At 38.6% G+C, this 17,101-nt stretch overlaps 2 protein-coding genes across 4 annotated transcripts; both read right to left on the reverse strand.

Moving 5' to 3' along the window:
• Positions 1-4,702: 4,702 nt before the first annotated feature.
• Positions 4,703-8,222, reverse strand: LOC129273093 (swi5-dependent recombination DNA repair protein 1 homolog). The gene is made up of 2 exons (XM_054910144.2): positions 8,073-8,222; positions 4,703-4,882 (listed from the first exon to the last, which is right to left on the reverse strand). The coding sequence occupies exons 1-2, from the start codon at positions 8,220-8,222 to the stop codon at positions 4,703-4,705; spliced, it is 330 nt and encodes a 109-aa protein (XP_054766119.2).
• Positions 8,223-8,225: 3 nt separating this feature from the next.
• On the reverse strand, positions 8,226-15,673 carry LOC135156153 (uncharacterized). 3 transcript variants are annotated; one of them, XM_064107675.1, is made up of 2 exons: positions 9,660-15,673; positions 8,226-8,344 (listed from the first exon to the last, which is right to left on the reverse strand). In XM_064107675.1, the coding sequence occupies exon 1, from the start codon at positions 15,268-15,270 to the stop codon at positions 13,582-13,584; it is 1,689 nt and encodes a 562-aa protein (XP_063963745.1). In that variant the 5' UTR covers positions 15,271-15,673; the 3' UTR covers positions 8,226-8,344; positions 9,660-13,581. The 3 variants fall into 3 exon arrangements, with proteins under 3 accessions (XP_063963745.1, XP_063963743.1, XP_063963744.1); XM_064107673.1 differs by having other exon boundaries at positions 9,580-15,673; XM_064107674.1 differs by having other exon boundaries at positions 9,559-15,673.
• Positions 15,674-17,101: the final 1,428 nt, after the last annotated feature.

Raw genomic sequence — 17,101 nt, forward strand, 5'->3', positions numbered from 1 at the left:
ATTTGTTTTGTATGCATTTAAGGTACACTCTGTGTCATCACACCCTGGTCTGACTAGCTTCCTATGGGGGCTGGTGCCCTTATTTGCTAGAGCTCCTGTGAGTACTGAGCTGACCGGGCTTGCCCCTTAAATTGTCGGTGAACGGGGCAGCAAGCACAAGGGCACCAGGCCCCACCAAGATGTAGCTGGGAATTTCCAGGATGATACTTGTAGTGACTCAAGATTTCTATTTATATCTAAGTAGCTGTTTGTAATGTACGTGTATATAATATTTGCTATCTAAAGGAACTGTTGCTGGCCTAGCGCCATGAGCGTCTCTGGACGGTGTGCGCGCTATATAAAATGTCACTATTATTATTATTATTATTACCTAACTAGGACACAAACATACAAGAAATCAATCCTTTCGCCTCAATGGCACGATTACAGCACAATGTGAAATGAACATCTTGCTAGAGAATATCAATATCATACTGGGATTTGGACTCATGACCCTCAATTTCAAATGCGAGACTAAGGAGCACCTGAAAAAACAAACCTTTTTTCCCCTTGATTTGCTCACCTCCTTCCTCATTCTCTATTCATCACTCCAAGGCCCCGTCTCACAAAGAGTTACGATTGATCTGATCATCTTAAAATATATGGGAAATCTAACATTGTCATAATATTTTCTCCAGGAAATTTGCATGATGTCTTTTGTATTACAACAAAGAGAAGCACACTGAATTTTCAAGAAAACAATGAATGTATGAATAAACAGTATATTTTGAGCAAACATGCATTTTAGATGCTGACATTGCTGGCTTTCCATAGTTGTGGTTGATCGGATCAATTGTAACTCTTTTTTAAGACGGGGCCCAAACCACACCAAACAAACTCAAAAGGAGCACACTTTCCTGTTTTAAATAAGTCCACACAAAAACAAGTACAGATGTTTGTTTTCAAAAGAGTTTAATCACTTTGCTTTAATACTGTCAATTCAAATTTGACAACTCTCTATATAATAGAGCATGAATACCAAAACACTGGGTGACCAGGTACAAAAATCAGGAATAAGGGGTACAAAAATCAGGAATAAGGGGCACTGCATATTGCGAGAGTGAAGCAAGCAGTGGCGACTTTTGGGGAAGGTGCGTCCATTAAGATCTCTTTAAAATTACAATGATACGGCAGTCACAATAGCTTTCAGAGGTCTTGGAGGGTGGAGAGTGGGAATGCCTTGTTATTGGGGTACTCCAGGCAGAAAATATGCTCCGTAACACAAAGGTTAGCGATTAATCTCTAATTTGAAAGACGGATTCTGATTGGTTCCCCGTCAGTCTACTGAGCAAATTGTGCATGCAACGGCGATCCTGATAGGCCATTTCATTCAGCGATTGATCGCTATCCTTTGTGTCATACAGGACCTTGAAGAGAGTAAAATCAGACAAGGAATAACAAAATTATGACATCTTAAAGCTTTGCATTATTTTGCTGAAACAGTTCTACGCACATCTTCTTGAATATGCAGTATCCAAAAGTTCCAGGAAGGAGCTCACACTGTTTATCTGTGTGACCCACTAACTTCCGATAGCTTGAAGGTAAGAATAAGTTTACAGCAAGAGGGATAACACAAGCAGCAAGTTCTGCAATGATTCCCCCTTAAAGGGATTAACCGGGCTGAAAATATTCATATCTAAATAAAAAGAGTAAAATTCACAGAACAAAATGCTGAAAATTTCATCAAAATTGGATAACAAAGTTATTGAATTTCAAAGTTCATCAATGATTTGTGAAAACGTTTATTTGCATATCTTCATGAATATTCATTAGGAGGGCTGATGATGTCACATCCCCACTTTCCTTTTTCTTATGTTGTTACATGAAATCATAAATGTTTCAGTTTTTCATACATGTGTAAATGATGTCTCCATTATGATGAAATAAGTTGTGGCAATAAATAACTAATGCACTTAATCAGTTGTCAATCCAATTGTTTTTGTTCTTGGTAGAATTTTTTTAGCAAACCTAATTTCATATAATAAAATACAAAAGAACAAGTGGGGATATGACATCATCAGCCAACCTATTGAATATTCATAAAGACATGCCTAGAACTGTTTCACCGGAATAATGCAAAGCTTTAAAATTCAATAACTTTGTTATTTATTATCCGATTTTGATCAAATTTTCAGCATATTGCTCAGTGAATTTTACTCTATTTTTGAGATATAAATATCTCCAGCTTAGACCATCCCTTTAAAATGTAAGAAGAGCATGTGGTGTGGTGTGGTGAGAAAGCGAAGGTGACTAGACTGGACTAGCTATGATTCAATTGGAGTGGAAGTTATTGGGTCACACATGACTGAACAAGAAGTAGAATTTTTAGTTCAGTGCACAAATTGGAATGGCAAGTTCACGCTGTGTGCTACATCCAGAAACTTAGTTATTGTCAATAGTGAGCACTGGCGCAGTTTCAAGAAATAGCAACTCTCGTGCAACAGCACCACTGGCCCGGACCATGGCAATCAGTACCAACAAGACCACTAGACTAATTTATAAATCAATTTTTCAAAAATAAATAAAAAGATAGTTGAAGTACATAGGGGAAGGCGGGGTAAGTTGAGCATCGGGGCAAGTTGAGCCACCGCCCCCAGGCCAATAATGAATGAGTCAGACCTTATAGTGGTGTCATGTATTGATGACCCATTACATAACCCTTAACCCCACCACATTGTTTTCAACTTTGAAACAAAAAGTACTTTTTTAGTGGGAAAAATACAAATTTCAGCCAAAAAAGTAAAAAAGGGTGTGAAATAGGTAAGTGTTTTTTACACACACTTCTTTATATATAATAAAGCATAAGAACAACATTGTCAGTCCAGGTATGGATCTTCATTCTTGTCACAGTCTTTTACATGATGGATACATAAGAAATGTGTGGATGCGAAATTATCGCATTAAGTTCGGACTGGGGCAAGTTGAGCCATGGTAATTCTTATGGTAATGTAAACAAAAACACAATCAAACCTTAAAAACCCATTGATATGCAGGCAGAAAAGAGCAAATTCACATGACAGTTCTTTTACTTTTAGAGAATGTTAGTATTTTTAGAGAATTAACAAGTGAAAAGACTTTAAATAAAAAATTGACATGCTGGTTCTTCCCGCATACATTTTGTACATAGTTTTTGTGGCTCAACTTACCCTCAAAGGTGGCACAACTTACCCCACAGATGGGGCAAGTTGTGCCACTTGACATCGTTTTTTTCAAAGGTCACAACGACTTTCAGTGTGGGAGTAGGAAGATGTATATAGGTGAAAAAGATTTCCCAAGAATCATATTTAAAGGCAAGGTACTTATTTCTACAATATTATTAGTCATATCAATTCTATCATGCAAAATGCAAAAAGTGTCACAACTTACCCCACCTTCCCCTACATGTAGAATTTCTATTCAATATCCTTGCTTTTTATTATGGCTTCCAAAAAACATTATTAGGTGGATTCCTAGTAACATAGAGTAACATAAATTTTATTTCTTCTTTTTAAAATTTTTATTACTCTATGGTTTCGCTTGTTTATCTCGTAATAACGCAAACATATTTTTGATCACGTCATATTAACAATGGCAGCCTACTGCCTAATTCGTGATTTGACCATGAACGTAATCAAGAAAACTTATAAAAATATGGTGATATGGGTCCTCCTCTTATGATTGGCTAAAATCATTCACATGACCAGTCGTTTCTTTTAGCTAAGACAGCAATTAAGTTGCTAATGACTGGTACTGACGACTCATTCTCTAGACAGGTCATGGTTTTGAGATGAGGATGGTTTATCAAATAACACAGACCCACATCCAGAGGCGGCGGAACGTCAGGCTCATACAATGAAAATGGAGGGGCACCTAATGTTTGGCAGACCATGGACTCCATGGGCAGACAGAAGGTGCCCCTCCACATTCTTTGTCCAAGCCCGATGTTCTATCGCCTCTGCTGACATCACTATCATACAAAATATATGATACATATTGCTATTCAGCCAATTTACATTTTTTTTAAATTCCTTGTTAGGCTATATTGGTCTAACTCCACTTAGTCCATATGATTAGATGACCTTTTTATGGACCAGGGGGGTGTTCCACAAAGATTTAAGTATGACTTAAGTCGCACTTAAATGCTGATGCGTACATGATATGCAACGCGCAATGTTATTGATAATACGAAGTAGTACGCGTCCTCTTGGCATGATCTTACCAATGCGGTCATGCCTTTCATACCGTGCGCAACTAGGCATTTAAGTGCGACTCTAAGTCATACTTAAATCTTTGTGAAACACCCCCCAGATTTAAATTTGACAAAGGGCAAAAAACCACACAGAGAAAGTGGAAATGCAGATCATCTGGGTATTAGACTGAGTGAGTGGTATTAGACCAACTTACTGTAGGCCAAAGGGCAATTGCCCTAGATCAAATTGACATCACCCAAAAAGGGTTTGGCCATTAGACTATCTGACAAGTAGATCAATTGCTTCAAGACTAAGTGAATACACATCTTCCTTTCATTAGGTCCAGCCACAAACCCACAAAGTGCCTACTGGCTACCAACCCTAAACAGAGGTGCAGTTTGGCAAATCAAAATGGTTTGAACCCTCTACCCTCATAGTCAGGCAACATATCCATTGACCACTCCACCTCAGTCCTCGACGCAAGATGGAACTTGTCAGGTAAATGTCTCTTCTTCTTCATCGAATCTGATGAGGTCTTTGTCCAATCTGCAGCTGTTGATGAAGTCGCCTAGAGAGGGCCTGGGCTCTGGATGTTTATCATACAGTCTCAGGATGGCCGTCTGACACCCGTCCCTCCATTTATCTATCAGATCTTGAAGTGTTTCCAAGTCATTCTGTTAAAAAAATCACAAGGTAACAAACTGATTTCACAAACATCCCACAAGTGAAAAGTTGAAAAGCCCTATCATTTTTCTTTTGCCAGACTGGAACTGTTTCTTTTTTTTTGTGGGGGGGGGGGTGGGGTTGGGAGGATATTGGAGATCTGCTAATCTAAGACTTAACGAGAAGTCTTAATTGTATATATTTACAATACGGTAATGGAACTTGGAATGCCTGGCATTGTGGCAAAGCAAACAAATACAGTCATGTGATTGAGTTGAGATTTCATTTCATAGTATAATATTATACAGTTGTGGATAAGGGGGTGGGGGGGGGGTGAATATAAGAGATCTGGTCGGAGACAAAATAAGATTAGGCGAAGAGGCAATTCACAGGTTGGCCAATTGTTAAGTAGACCATACAAGTCCATTGGGTGATTTCAAATTTCGGTGTTGACATCTGGGGGGCATTTCATCAACATTTTTCCCGACAAGTTGTCAGACCCGACAACTTTCCTTGATTTTGATGGGCTGAGAAGCACTGTTACTATGGTAACTGTCGGATAAAACAGGACTTGTCAGATAAACGTTCAACAAGTCTTTTCATGAAACGCTCCCCAGGGCCCCATTGCATAAAGGGGCATTGCATAAATAATTTTCATAACTTTGTCATCCAATCATGGTAAATTGTCTGTAATCCTTGATTCTCATCGGTTGGTGATCAGCATTACCATGATAGTTACCATTGGATGGCAAAGTTACCCTAATAATAGTAACTTTTATGCAACGGGCCCTGGTGTTGGGAAAAGTTTACACCAGTCACAGCATCTGATATGAAATGACTAGTGTTGGGCCAATTTTTACACCAGCCACAACACTAAATTTGAAATGGTACGTGTCTGGTGCTTGTGCTGACATCAGGTATTGGGATAGCAATGCAAGTAGTAAACAGACATTGATTCTTGAAGCTACTAAGTTAGGCACCCATATTCACCCACTAAACATTAATACTAACACCAATAACAAATTTGAAATCCACAGTGAATTTTTTTTTTAAAGATAAATGCCAGTTGTGGTAACAATCTCAATATGAAATTTTACAGAATGCAATATATAATGACCACCCAAGCTAGTGTCTGTTTGTATGAATAAAATATGTGCCAAAGGATTCTGGAAGAAATTGTGTAATTGCATGCTGAGAAATAAGCAAAATAAGCGCGGATTCGGGCACTTCCGTCAAGTCTTTATTCCAGCAATAATAATATACACTATCCCACGTGTGCCTATCTGTGTTGGCGATCTTCAGTGTGATCGTTTTTCAGCTTAGATTTTATGATTTCACAAAGTTCAGTTTATGTAACTGTACCAGATCTAGATCCACGATGATATACTAATACTTAACCTTGGTTTTACAGACTTTCTCATGAAATCTGTGTTTTACTGCAACTACTTTCATTTAGCTTTAAATGCTGAAATGCAATTGATGCTTCACTTTCTCATTAACAATGAACTTGAAAGCAAGCAAACACATTATAACATTGGGTTTAAATTCACATGGTCTACAAGCAGTTGGTCTAGTCTAATACCACATGGACTAGACCCACTTGGACTACTATCAATTTGGTTTAAGAGTCATTTGGTCTACAGTACATTACACTTGGGACAAAACCCGCTTCTGAGTCTAATTCTCATTTAGTCTAAAATACCCTGATGGTTTCATCTACCAATCTTTTTTGCACTTGGTCAAATGAAAATTTGATTCATAAACAATTCATCTGACCATACATAGACTAAGTTGTGTTAGACCATGTGGATATATAATGTCAACCTCAAGTGTATATAGTGTATGTTGGGACTTATAAGCTGTGCTTATTGAGGGTATCCCTCCACTTTTAAACAATATGTCTTTGTATTTCATGTCAGATTTTTATGTATACTTATTTTTAAAGATGGTAAATAAATTGAAATTGAATTGAAATTGAATTAGAACTTGTAGGGGCTGAATGGCACTTAGACCAAATGGTTAGTACACAAATTGCAGACCTGCCAACCTCTGGGAATGAAAAACTGTATTCTGTGATAAAAAAAACGGTATTTTTCCAAAAAAAAGTGTATTTCATAATAAAATGCGAGACGCACTCGCTCATCGCGGCGCTCAAGCTGCATGCAAGCTAGAATGCGCACTGCTCTTGCAGATGAAAAAAAAAAACCCATTGAAACTTGTGTATATCTCACCCTGGTTTTTACAAAATGATTGAAAAAAAAAACAAGTTACCTGAAATTACATTGATCTAATAACCATATTTGTGTACGTTCTATGAAATACAGCCATACAGACATGATTTTTCTCAATAAATTACGATTTTGTAAAAAAAAAAAAAAAAAAAAAGATTTATTTATTAAAAAAAAAAAAAAAAAAAAAAAAAAAACGTACTAAATACGGCTAAAACGTACTGGTTGGCAGGTCTGAAATTGGTTGTAGACGTACTGAAATTGGACCACATGGGATGAGACCAAACAAAGAAGGGTTAGACTTAGACAATCTCCAGTAGGTATAGCAGCGCATGACACTGGCACTGGTCCGACAGTACAGACCAGTAAAAATTGATGCTGGGCCAGTAACTTTTCAGAAATAGACAAGATTTACTGGTCCGAAATGACCAGTAAAATTATATCTTACTGATCAATACAAATGATATTTTCTGCTTTTATAAACTATGGCTCTGGTGTCTTAATAAAAATGCTCTACAAAATTGAGAAATGGCTCTCATGAATTATGTTGTGTGTGTGTACTGTTTTTTTTTAGGGGGTAACAATAAGCAATAAAAGAGGGCAAAATAAACTCGAGCCTTTTTAATGTTTTTCTTTATTTTTATAGACCAGTAAATTCTAGGTTTGGACCAGTAAAAAATGGTAGAACTGACTATCTTCTGGTCTGACATGATCAGGTTGGGCCAGTAGAAAAAAGGGCGAGCCTGATAGACTAAGTGGTAATTATAGATGTACAAGGTGGGTATTTTGTAAAGATGTTCATAACGGTTACGAATGACTTTATGAACGACTGGTGAAACCTTCTTGTGGTACATGTAAAAAATGAGACATAGATTATAGCACCCAAGAAGGTACCACCAGTCGTTTGTAAAGTCATTTATAACTTATGAACAGCTTAATTTATGAAACACCCCACAGGAAAACTTTAAATCACCTTCGATCTGTACATCTTGACCAATTTCAACTTCCTGCACGATTCTTCTTTCTCTGCAACATTTCTCGTCAACTCCTTCCTTGTCCGGTCGGCCTCCATGATCTGTTTATCCACGGTAGAAGCCTTGCCATGGTCAGTCTCTTCGGTCATCATGTGGCACCAGTCAAACTTGAACAGGAAGACAAAGAGCTAAGACTAGGTGTCCTGTAGATGGCAGCCAGGACTCCAGTAGGGCCTTGTTTCCAGTCTTGGTTCAGTAGTACCAGTCCTTCCTGTATTTTCAACAAGAAAAAAATATGAATAGATTTAGTTATCTTCAAATTTGATTTTTAATGCATGACCACCATTCCACCAATAAATCAAAGAACAGTGCTAGTGTATGTTTTCAGCCAAGGAAGAAGAATTGATGGTATCGGAATCCCTAATTGAATTGAAAACCCTCCCTTTGGGCCTGCTAATGTTATAGTATAGTACTGGTATCACATTGAAAAGCAGTTTAGTCTCCGGCTACAGTACACCTACATTCATCATGTTCATGACATTGAATACCGACCAGCCTTGACTTGTATTATCGAATGCACACATTTACACATCAGAAACTTACAACATACCGTACTTAAAAGGAAATTTTAATAGAAAGATGATGAAAGAGGGCCCCTAAGGGGCCACTTCCATTGATGAGTGAATACCATGCGCGACCACAGGGTTTTGAAAAGCACCCTAAACACGTATTTTCCATATTCTGAAAATGCACCCCTTAACAAGTATTGGCGTGTGAAACCCTACCCTTAACAAGTATTAGAAACCGAATACTATTGGCAATTATTTCCATAATTGAGCCCCTAAACAAGTACAGCGATGTATTTTTCCATATTCTGAAAATGCACCCCTTAACAAGTATTGGAAACAAAACGATATACTCTTGGAGTCTTGGCAAGTATTCCCTGAAATGAACCCCTAAACAAGTACAGCGATATTTTATTGTTATGTCACGGGTCCGTCGGTCGTCGGTTTTACCTTTATACACACCATTATTTTGGTTTAGTCGGCCCCACCTTCCACACCTCGCGCAAATCGGACTCTAAACACATAGTGTTGGGGCAAAAAGGACATCCTTTATCAAACATTTTTATTTTGTTTTATCATCCCCGCATATTTGACCCTAAACACGTATATATTTCCGCGCGAAATAGATACCCTTTTATCAATATTTTTGTGTTTTTGACACCCTTATCACGTTACGTACGTAACGTGCCCTATCTTGAAAAAAGACATCCTTTTTACGTGTTTTTTTGGTCGCGCATGGTATCCACTCGTCAATGTAAGTGGCCCCCCCCGGGAAGAGGGCCAAAAAACACATTTAATTTTAAAATCCTTTATTTTCTGAAAACAACAAATATGGTCAAAACAAATTTTCTACACTAGATCGATCATGCAGAGCCTAACCCCGGAGCCTAACAAAACTTTTCAAAAGTTAAAAACTAACGTTTATATTAAAGTTATTTACACTTTTACAGTGATCAGTATTTGTAATTTTCCAACGTCTGTTCCCCACAGAAAATACACGTTACACGGTGAAATTACTACCAGATGCAGACGTTCACAAAATAATACAATCCTCGATCAAATCTCTGTCTTATCTTCTGTCGACAGTCGAAGCTTGCGACGAAGGACTAAAGTTAGGGGCATGCCAAGTTAGGGGCACTCCCGGGGCCGGGTTGCGCGTACCAGAGACCGGTACGGGTACGGTGAGGTTCTTGGGTCTGAATCGCTGGTGTGGACGTGAATCGAATACGGAAAATAATAAAGGGGGTGATTCCCGCAAGATGACGTCATGTACACAAGCTAGCGATAGCTAGAGCTGTGACGTCGGCCTATTAACTCATATTTATGAAAATGGCCGTGCGTGAGAAATGTGGCAACGAACGCTGCAAACAAGAAAGAAAACAGCTGCGAAAGGAGCTTGAACGGGGCAGGAAAAACCTTATATCATATATCGGTAGGTAGATAACCCATTACTTATCATTTTCAAACTAATCTGTATGAAATTGGTGGAAGAAACAGGCTATGTTCGTAATGAATTTTCGGCGAACTTGGCAGGGGCATTGTGCAGGTCCTCGCGCTTGTAAAGCAGACAAATGTTATTTTTGTCCGCTGAGAATGCCCCGGTCGAATTCAGACCCGCATCGCATCGCGTTTCACTCATCATAATCCCTACTCGTCGTACATTGTCTTCCGAAATAAAGATGACTGCGACCATTTTGTTTTCTTTGTGTCGTATTGCTTAATTGAGTTGGAGTTGTGTTAATTGATAAATCTTTTATTTGACTATTCCTTGTTGGTATAAACTCACTGTTTGTCAGCTCAGCCGACACTGACTGCAGTCTATTAATGATGATAAAGTTGGAATTTTGTAGCCTATCGAGCTATCTGAATTGGATTTATGAATGAATGATGTTGCTTGGTGTCCAAGTTGGGCGTGGAGTGATGAATATGTTCATCATCATCATCATCGTTGTACGGAAGAAGTAGGTAGTCCTGTAGTGCTTCCGATCATTCCTTCGAAGATTCTTAAACTGGTCTTTAAAACAACTAAACGTGTGTGGAGGGCGGATATTTATGGGAGAATTTGGTGCATGGAGGACCAGTGTTTGTCCAGTCTAGTTTTGAAAATGTTTAAAGTGGATGCCGAGATTACAGAAGAAGGAAGACTGTTCCAGGAGTCAATCACTCTCTGACTAAAGCTGTTTTTCCTTAGCGATGAGTTGCTTCTATATTTGTACAGCTTCATGTGATGACCTCGAGTGATACTTTGGCCTATGGGTGTGAAGAAGAGATCTGGATCAAAGTCTACCAGTCCATACATAATTCTATAAACTTCAATCATATCACCTCTGATTCTTCTGTAATGTAGAGAGAACATGTTGAGTTCCTTCAGTCTTGTTTCATAAGTTAGATGCTTCAGTTCAGGCACTAGCTTGGTGGCTCTTCTCTGGATCTTCTCTATCTTGATGGCATCCAATTTGAATCTTGGATACCATATAACATTGCAGTATTCAAGTAGAGGACGAACTAGTGACTTAAACAGGACAGGTAACGTTTCTCTAGATAGGTATGTAAATGTTCTCTTTATGAGTCCCAGCATCTGGTTAGCTCGATTTACTGCTTGAGCTACATGTGCATGATAGTTAAGTTCATTATCAACGAGTACTCCTAGGTCTCTCTCAGCCTTGGTCTCTTCAAGTATCTGGTCGTCGATGTAGTATGTAGAGTTATTGTTGTTGCGACCCATGTGCATAACTTTACATTTGGACAGATTGAAGTTAAGGAGCCAGGAGTTTGCCCATTTTGTGGCTTCATACAGATCTTTTTGTAGTGATAGATGTTGGCTATTTGAAAATACCTCTCCATAAATCTTGGTATCGTCAGCATAGATCTGAATGTCATTGAAAACTCTGTACGGAAGATCATTGACATAGAGGATGAAAAGCTGGGGCCCGAGGATGCTACCTTGCGCTACTCCACTGACTACCTGAGACCAGTCAGAATACTCTCCTCTTAGGGCGACTCTCTGGATTCTTCCTACAAGAAAGGCCTCAATCCATTTCAATACATGACCATCTATTCCGTATGCTTTCAATTTCATGAGTAAGCGTTGATGAGGGACTGTGTCAAAAGCTTTTCTAACATCAAGGTACAGTATATCAATCGGTCTTCCATGGTCAAGGAGATCAGTCCATTTTTCCATTTGAACCATTAGTTGAGTGCAACAGGATCTGCCTGGAGTAAAACCATGCTGAGCATTGTGAAGGAGACTGTTATCCTTGACATGATCCATTATCTCGTCTTTTACAAGAGATTCCATTACCTTGCAGACCATAGAAGTTAGACTTATAGGTCTATAGTTTGTTGCTTTTTGTCTACTGCCCTTTTTGTGAATAGGCACGATGTTGGCTTTCTTCCAGTCTAATGGCAAATACCCTTCTCCCATGGACAAGTTGAATATGGATGTAAGAGGGTAACTGATCTCTCTAGCCAACTCTTTCAATACTCGAGGATGAATACCATCAGGTCCAGCCGACTTATTTGGATTTAGAGAAAGAAGTTGTTTTTCCACTTTCTCTTGTGTGAAGTTGATGGAACCCAAAGTAGATCCCTCATGACTCCACTCTGGTGTCATAACATTTGAGTCATCTTCTTTCGTAAAGACCTTTGAAAAAGCTTCATTAAGTGCCGACACAATATCCTCACTTTTGTATAATTTCTCTCCATTATCTAACACAAGGGATCCAATTCCTTTGTTCAGTTTGACTTTAGAGTTTACATATCGCCAGAAGTCTTTCGGATTACTTTTTGCGTTCTTTGCTAAGTCTTTTTCAAAGGTAATCCTGAGAGTACGTGTCAATTTCCGTAACGAGTTACTGATTTCTCTATAATATCTGAAATCCTCATGACTCAGCGTGCTTTTGTAACGTTTCCATGCTCTATTTTTCCTTTTGCTTAATGCATTAGATCTTTTAGTTGTATAAACTTTTCGCTTCCTTTTGTTGGTCATGCGGGATTTAGGTATACATTCCTCTATGTGTCTATGAATAGTATCTGAAAAGACATTCCATGAATCTTTGCAGTCCAAATCTACGAGGAGATCATCCCAGTCAATCTTGGACATATTAGCTCTCATTTGATCATAGTTCCCTTTGTTGAAAAGCAAAGACTTAGAGGATAGTAGCTTTCTATCACCAATGTCAATATCCACATTGAAGTGTAAGGTGCAATGATCACTTTTTCCGAGGGGAGGTCCGCACACAATATCAGATATTGTTTCAGCTTTGTTTGAAATAACCAGGTCCAGGGTGTTACTGTGTTGGGCAACCCTATATCTCGTTGGCGAGTCAACTAATTGTGTAAAAAACAAATCCTGCAAACATTCAGCAAATTTAGAGGCTGCTGGGTTACATTGGTTTCTAGTCGAACTCGTTTGCCAGTTAATTTCAGGATAGTTAAAATCTCCAGCTATAACTAGAATATTACATGAATTTAGCGCCGAGATCATAGATTCCAATTTTTCAAACACGCTGATTAGTTTATCATTGTTCTCTTGGAAACTGGACGGGCTCCTGTACACGCAAATGAAATATATACTGGATTGCTCACCAAAGTCAATACGGCATCCAACAATCTCTTTGAAGTTTGTATCAAAATCCATCTCTGTTACATTTAATGACTGTTTCGAATAGACTGCAATCCCTCTGATATTATCAATATGAAGGTTTGTATACACATTGTAGTTTTTAATGGCTATTGAAGGTTCTAGTAATTCAAATCTGCTATACTTAGGTTTAATTTCAGTTAACATTATAATGTCAGGATCTGTTCGCTCAATTTCTAACTGGAGATCTTCTAGTTTATTGCTCAGTGAATCGCAGTTACTGTACAAAACTTTCAAGTAATTAGCTTTTAGGACTTCTGGTTTTCCTGATAATACCATGTTTATATTTTGCACTGGTAGTCACGCATGCAGCTGTTGTTGATCGTCAGGGATGTCCAAAGGGCTTCCTCCGACAGCACCAGCAGCAACACTGTCAGCATCTACATGTAGCGTCTTGTTGAGTTGCGGAGACTGACCTTGTTCATGGGATCTATCCCGGTAACTATCATCTCTACTAGTGGAAGTTGTGGTGCTTGCCATCGTCTCTTCTGATTGGGTTTTCGCCTCATCAGGTCTAGAATTTTTACTTCCCTTGAGGAGGTCAGAGAGACTGATTTCCATTACTGATTGTCTGCGAACTGCTCTGTCCCTAAGCTTAACAATCTCTCCATGACGTATACCTATGTTCTCTTCACCATTGGCTCTCCTCAGTCTGAGTTCGGTGTAGAGTTCTTTTCGTTGTTTGCGTTGATTCGGTGTCAGATCAGGAGCAATGTAGGTTGTGGCCCACATATCCTTATTTCTGAGATTTTTAGCAGATCTCAGCAGAGTATTTTTGGTTGAGGAGTCCTGTAGTTCAATCAAGGTTACTCTCGGCTTAGAGAACCTGTTTTGGCCAATACCACCAAGTCTTGTAACTTTGTTTACTTCTACTCCTTCGATACCCATCCCATCTAGGATCAGTTCATCAACAATCTTTTTGTCATAGTCCTGTCTGCCCTTTGGAGAACGTGCTGTTGATTCAGGAAGGTTAAATACCACTAGATTGTTCTTTCTTCTTTCTCTTTCTATCATCTCCTCTACTGCTGCTATTCCAGCATTAGTGTTGTTTAGGGACATGCTTTGTTTCCCTTTGCTGGGAGCTTGAAGGGGACCAGTGTTGTCGGCATAGTCTTGCATATCACCAACAACAGAGCTCTTTGCTACATCAGCGTAGTTTCTGTAACCCTTCCCACTATCTACATGGGAATTTACCACAGCAGGTTTAGCAGATCCTCTTAGTTCTTGCAGTACTTCATTCATCTTTTCTGTGATTTTTGTTTCTAATTTGTTAGCCAGCATATTGAAATCATGTACCTGTTCTAGCTCTCTATCTTTTTTCATGGCTGCTGCAGTCTTAGTTACCGACTGTTTAGCAGCAGAAATAGCTGTTGACTCACAATTACGGCAAAACCAGTGCATCTTGTTTTCTTCCACTTCAAAGATTTTGTACACCTCAGTAGTAATGCTATGGCATTCTAGACATGACCACTGTTCACATGCTTCACATTCAATCATGCAAGAGACATTTGACTTGTTGCAATAATGGCAGACAAATTTCTCAGAGTCAGACTTACCGGCACCAGCACCACTGCTAGTCTTGTTTTTCAGTTTCTTACTCGGTGCTTGTGTGTTCTTACCTGTGGTACCAGTACTACTAGTACTACTAGGCTTTCTCTTTTGTTGTTTCTTAGAATATGATTCCTGGATACTGACAACATGCTCTTCCTCTTGCAGAATTGTGCGTTTTGTTTTCCCAATACGTTCGACTCCAGCTCCTTGAATGTCTAGATCTGTTACCAGTGCTGCTGTGCCGGTTATTTCCGTGCTACTGCATGGCTTGCTTTCGCTTTCAGACATTTCCGCCGCTGCGATAGCATCCGACTTAGAATTCAATATGTCAGATTTTTTTTTCTCTCCTTTTTTACTAAACGGCGAAATCTTTGTCAGTTTCTGCTGAATTTTACTGATTTTACCTTGATCCTGAGAATCTGCTTTATCCTTCGCCATCCTCTTTGATCCGAAGAAATCTTGAACGAGTATGCTAATTTTGCGAAAAAGTACCGGGGCAATCAGCGGGGCATCGGTGCAAAACTAGCCTAGTGAGCGGCAGAGATCGAGACGGTGATGTGCGAAGGCTGACTCGCGAGTTGTAACGTGTGCAGAAATTGAAATGGCGCGATATTCGAAGATCTGAAGTCAGTGATTAAACCAAGGAAATCTCAGTAATCTGAACCAAAATTCCACCTTAAACAAGGTTATGATCATAATAGCAACATATATCGCCTGTTTGGTCCTAAAATCTATGCAAAGTTGGCCTATATAGGCAAAAATTTGATAATATTATCAGAGCTCAAGAAAAATACGTCCACCCTCCACGCACGCACGCTCAAGTGATAGTTGATGATCTGATGTATTCAACAACAAAAAAACAAAAAAAGATTAGTATTATTATCTTGATTTTTTTCGCTTTTGGTCACTTGAGAAACCCTCAATTCTCAAGTAAGCTTGTGTGAATTAAAGCAGAAAAAACAAAAAATAAGATCAACAAAAGTTTTAGTAAAATTGGGCAAGAAATAAAGTTTATGACTATGAGCATTTGTGGATTTGAATGTCGAGACCACTGATGTTGAGAACAAGATCTGTGAGTACATTATGATGTTACTGAAAAAGTACCTCAAAACACCCTTTTTTGCACGAGGAAGATCTACATACAGAACATTAGTGATTTCAATATTCGAATGCTCATGACTTTCTTATTACATGTATGCATTCAATTTTCATCAAACATTTACTTATCTGTTTCTTTGTTTTTTTTAATATCTTTTATTCAATTGGTTTCAAGGGTTTCATCCTTCACTTTTCAATTTCAATTAATGTACCACCTCAAGTGATAAAAATGATTTTATGTATGATTTTTTTTTGGGGGGTGTAAATGTTTAATGTAATTCATTCTATATGTACAATTGTATATAATCCTGCCCCCTCTACTTGTACCATCATGCCCATGCTGAAACCAGGTTCTTCACAGTCAGACCGCAGGTCCCTATATGCTAATGAGCAAAAAGGCCAGATTCATCCAAATCATCTCGTGGCTGAATCCTCCTCCTTGCAAAATCTCGTGATTCGTGAGATTTTCTTTCTCTAAGAATTTACCTGTTTTAACCTCAAGTTAAATGAAATATTATTGCACCATCAGATAGAGTAAAAGTTACTCTTTCATATTGGTCATTTATTTTGTATACAATATTTTGTTAAATAAGTAAATTTCTGGCCTGAAAATGTGCCTCAAAACTGAATTTTCTTCCTCTGTTTTCTTTTGCAAATTGTGCAAAACTTTTTATTTTGAGCCTCAATGATATTTATATCAACATAAAGCTGAACGTCTGTACTTTCTCACAATGCCACTCTTGATATGCAGCACCTTTTAATCGGGTCAAGATCACACTTTTCCCACCAAGGTACAAGACGAGATTTCTGAAATTTTGTACTTGCATGAAATCCAGAGTTCTGATTGGCTGGATAAGATTCACAGAACAACAGGCGCGGGGTATTTGAGGAGATTACCACATGGGAAGTGTGACCTTCCCACGAACCCAGGCACTGGAACCGTTGGAATTTGCCAGTGTGCGGTCTCTTTGACCAATCAGAGTGCAGTATTCTTGTTTTCAAGCTGCTTTATGTACTTGGCAAATGAAAAGTGTGATCTTGACCCGATTAAACCAATTCTTACTTTGAAACCTATATCATTTCAAAGCATACATGTGGGCAATTCCATGGAAAATGTTCACTTTAGAGAAAAAATTAAGTTTCAGATTTCACTTAAGCAGTCAAATTTTCT

This window comes from Lytechinus pictus, chromosome 12, assembly GCF_037042905.1.
Source record: "Lytechinus pictus isolate F3 Inbred chromosome 12, Lp3.0, whole genome shotgun sequence".
In the NCBI taxonomy this organism is placed as follows: Eukaryota; Metazoa; Echinodermata; class Echinoidea; order Temnopleuroida; family Toxopneustidae; genus Lytechinus; species Lytechinus pictus.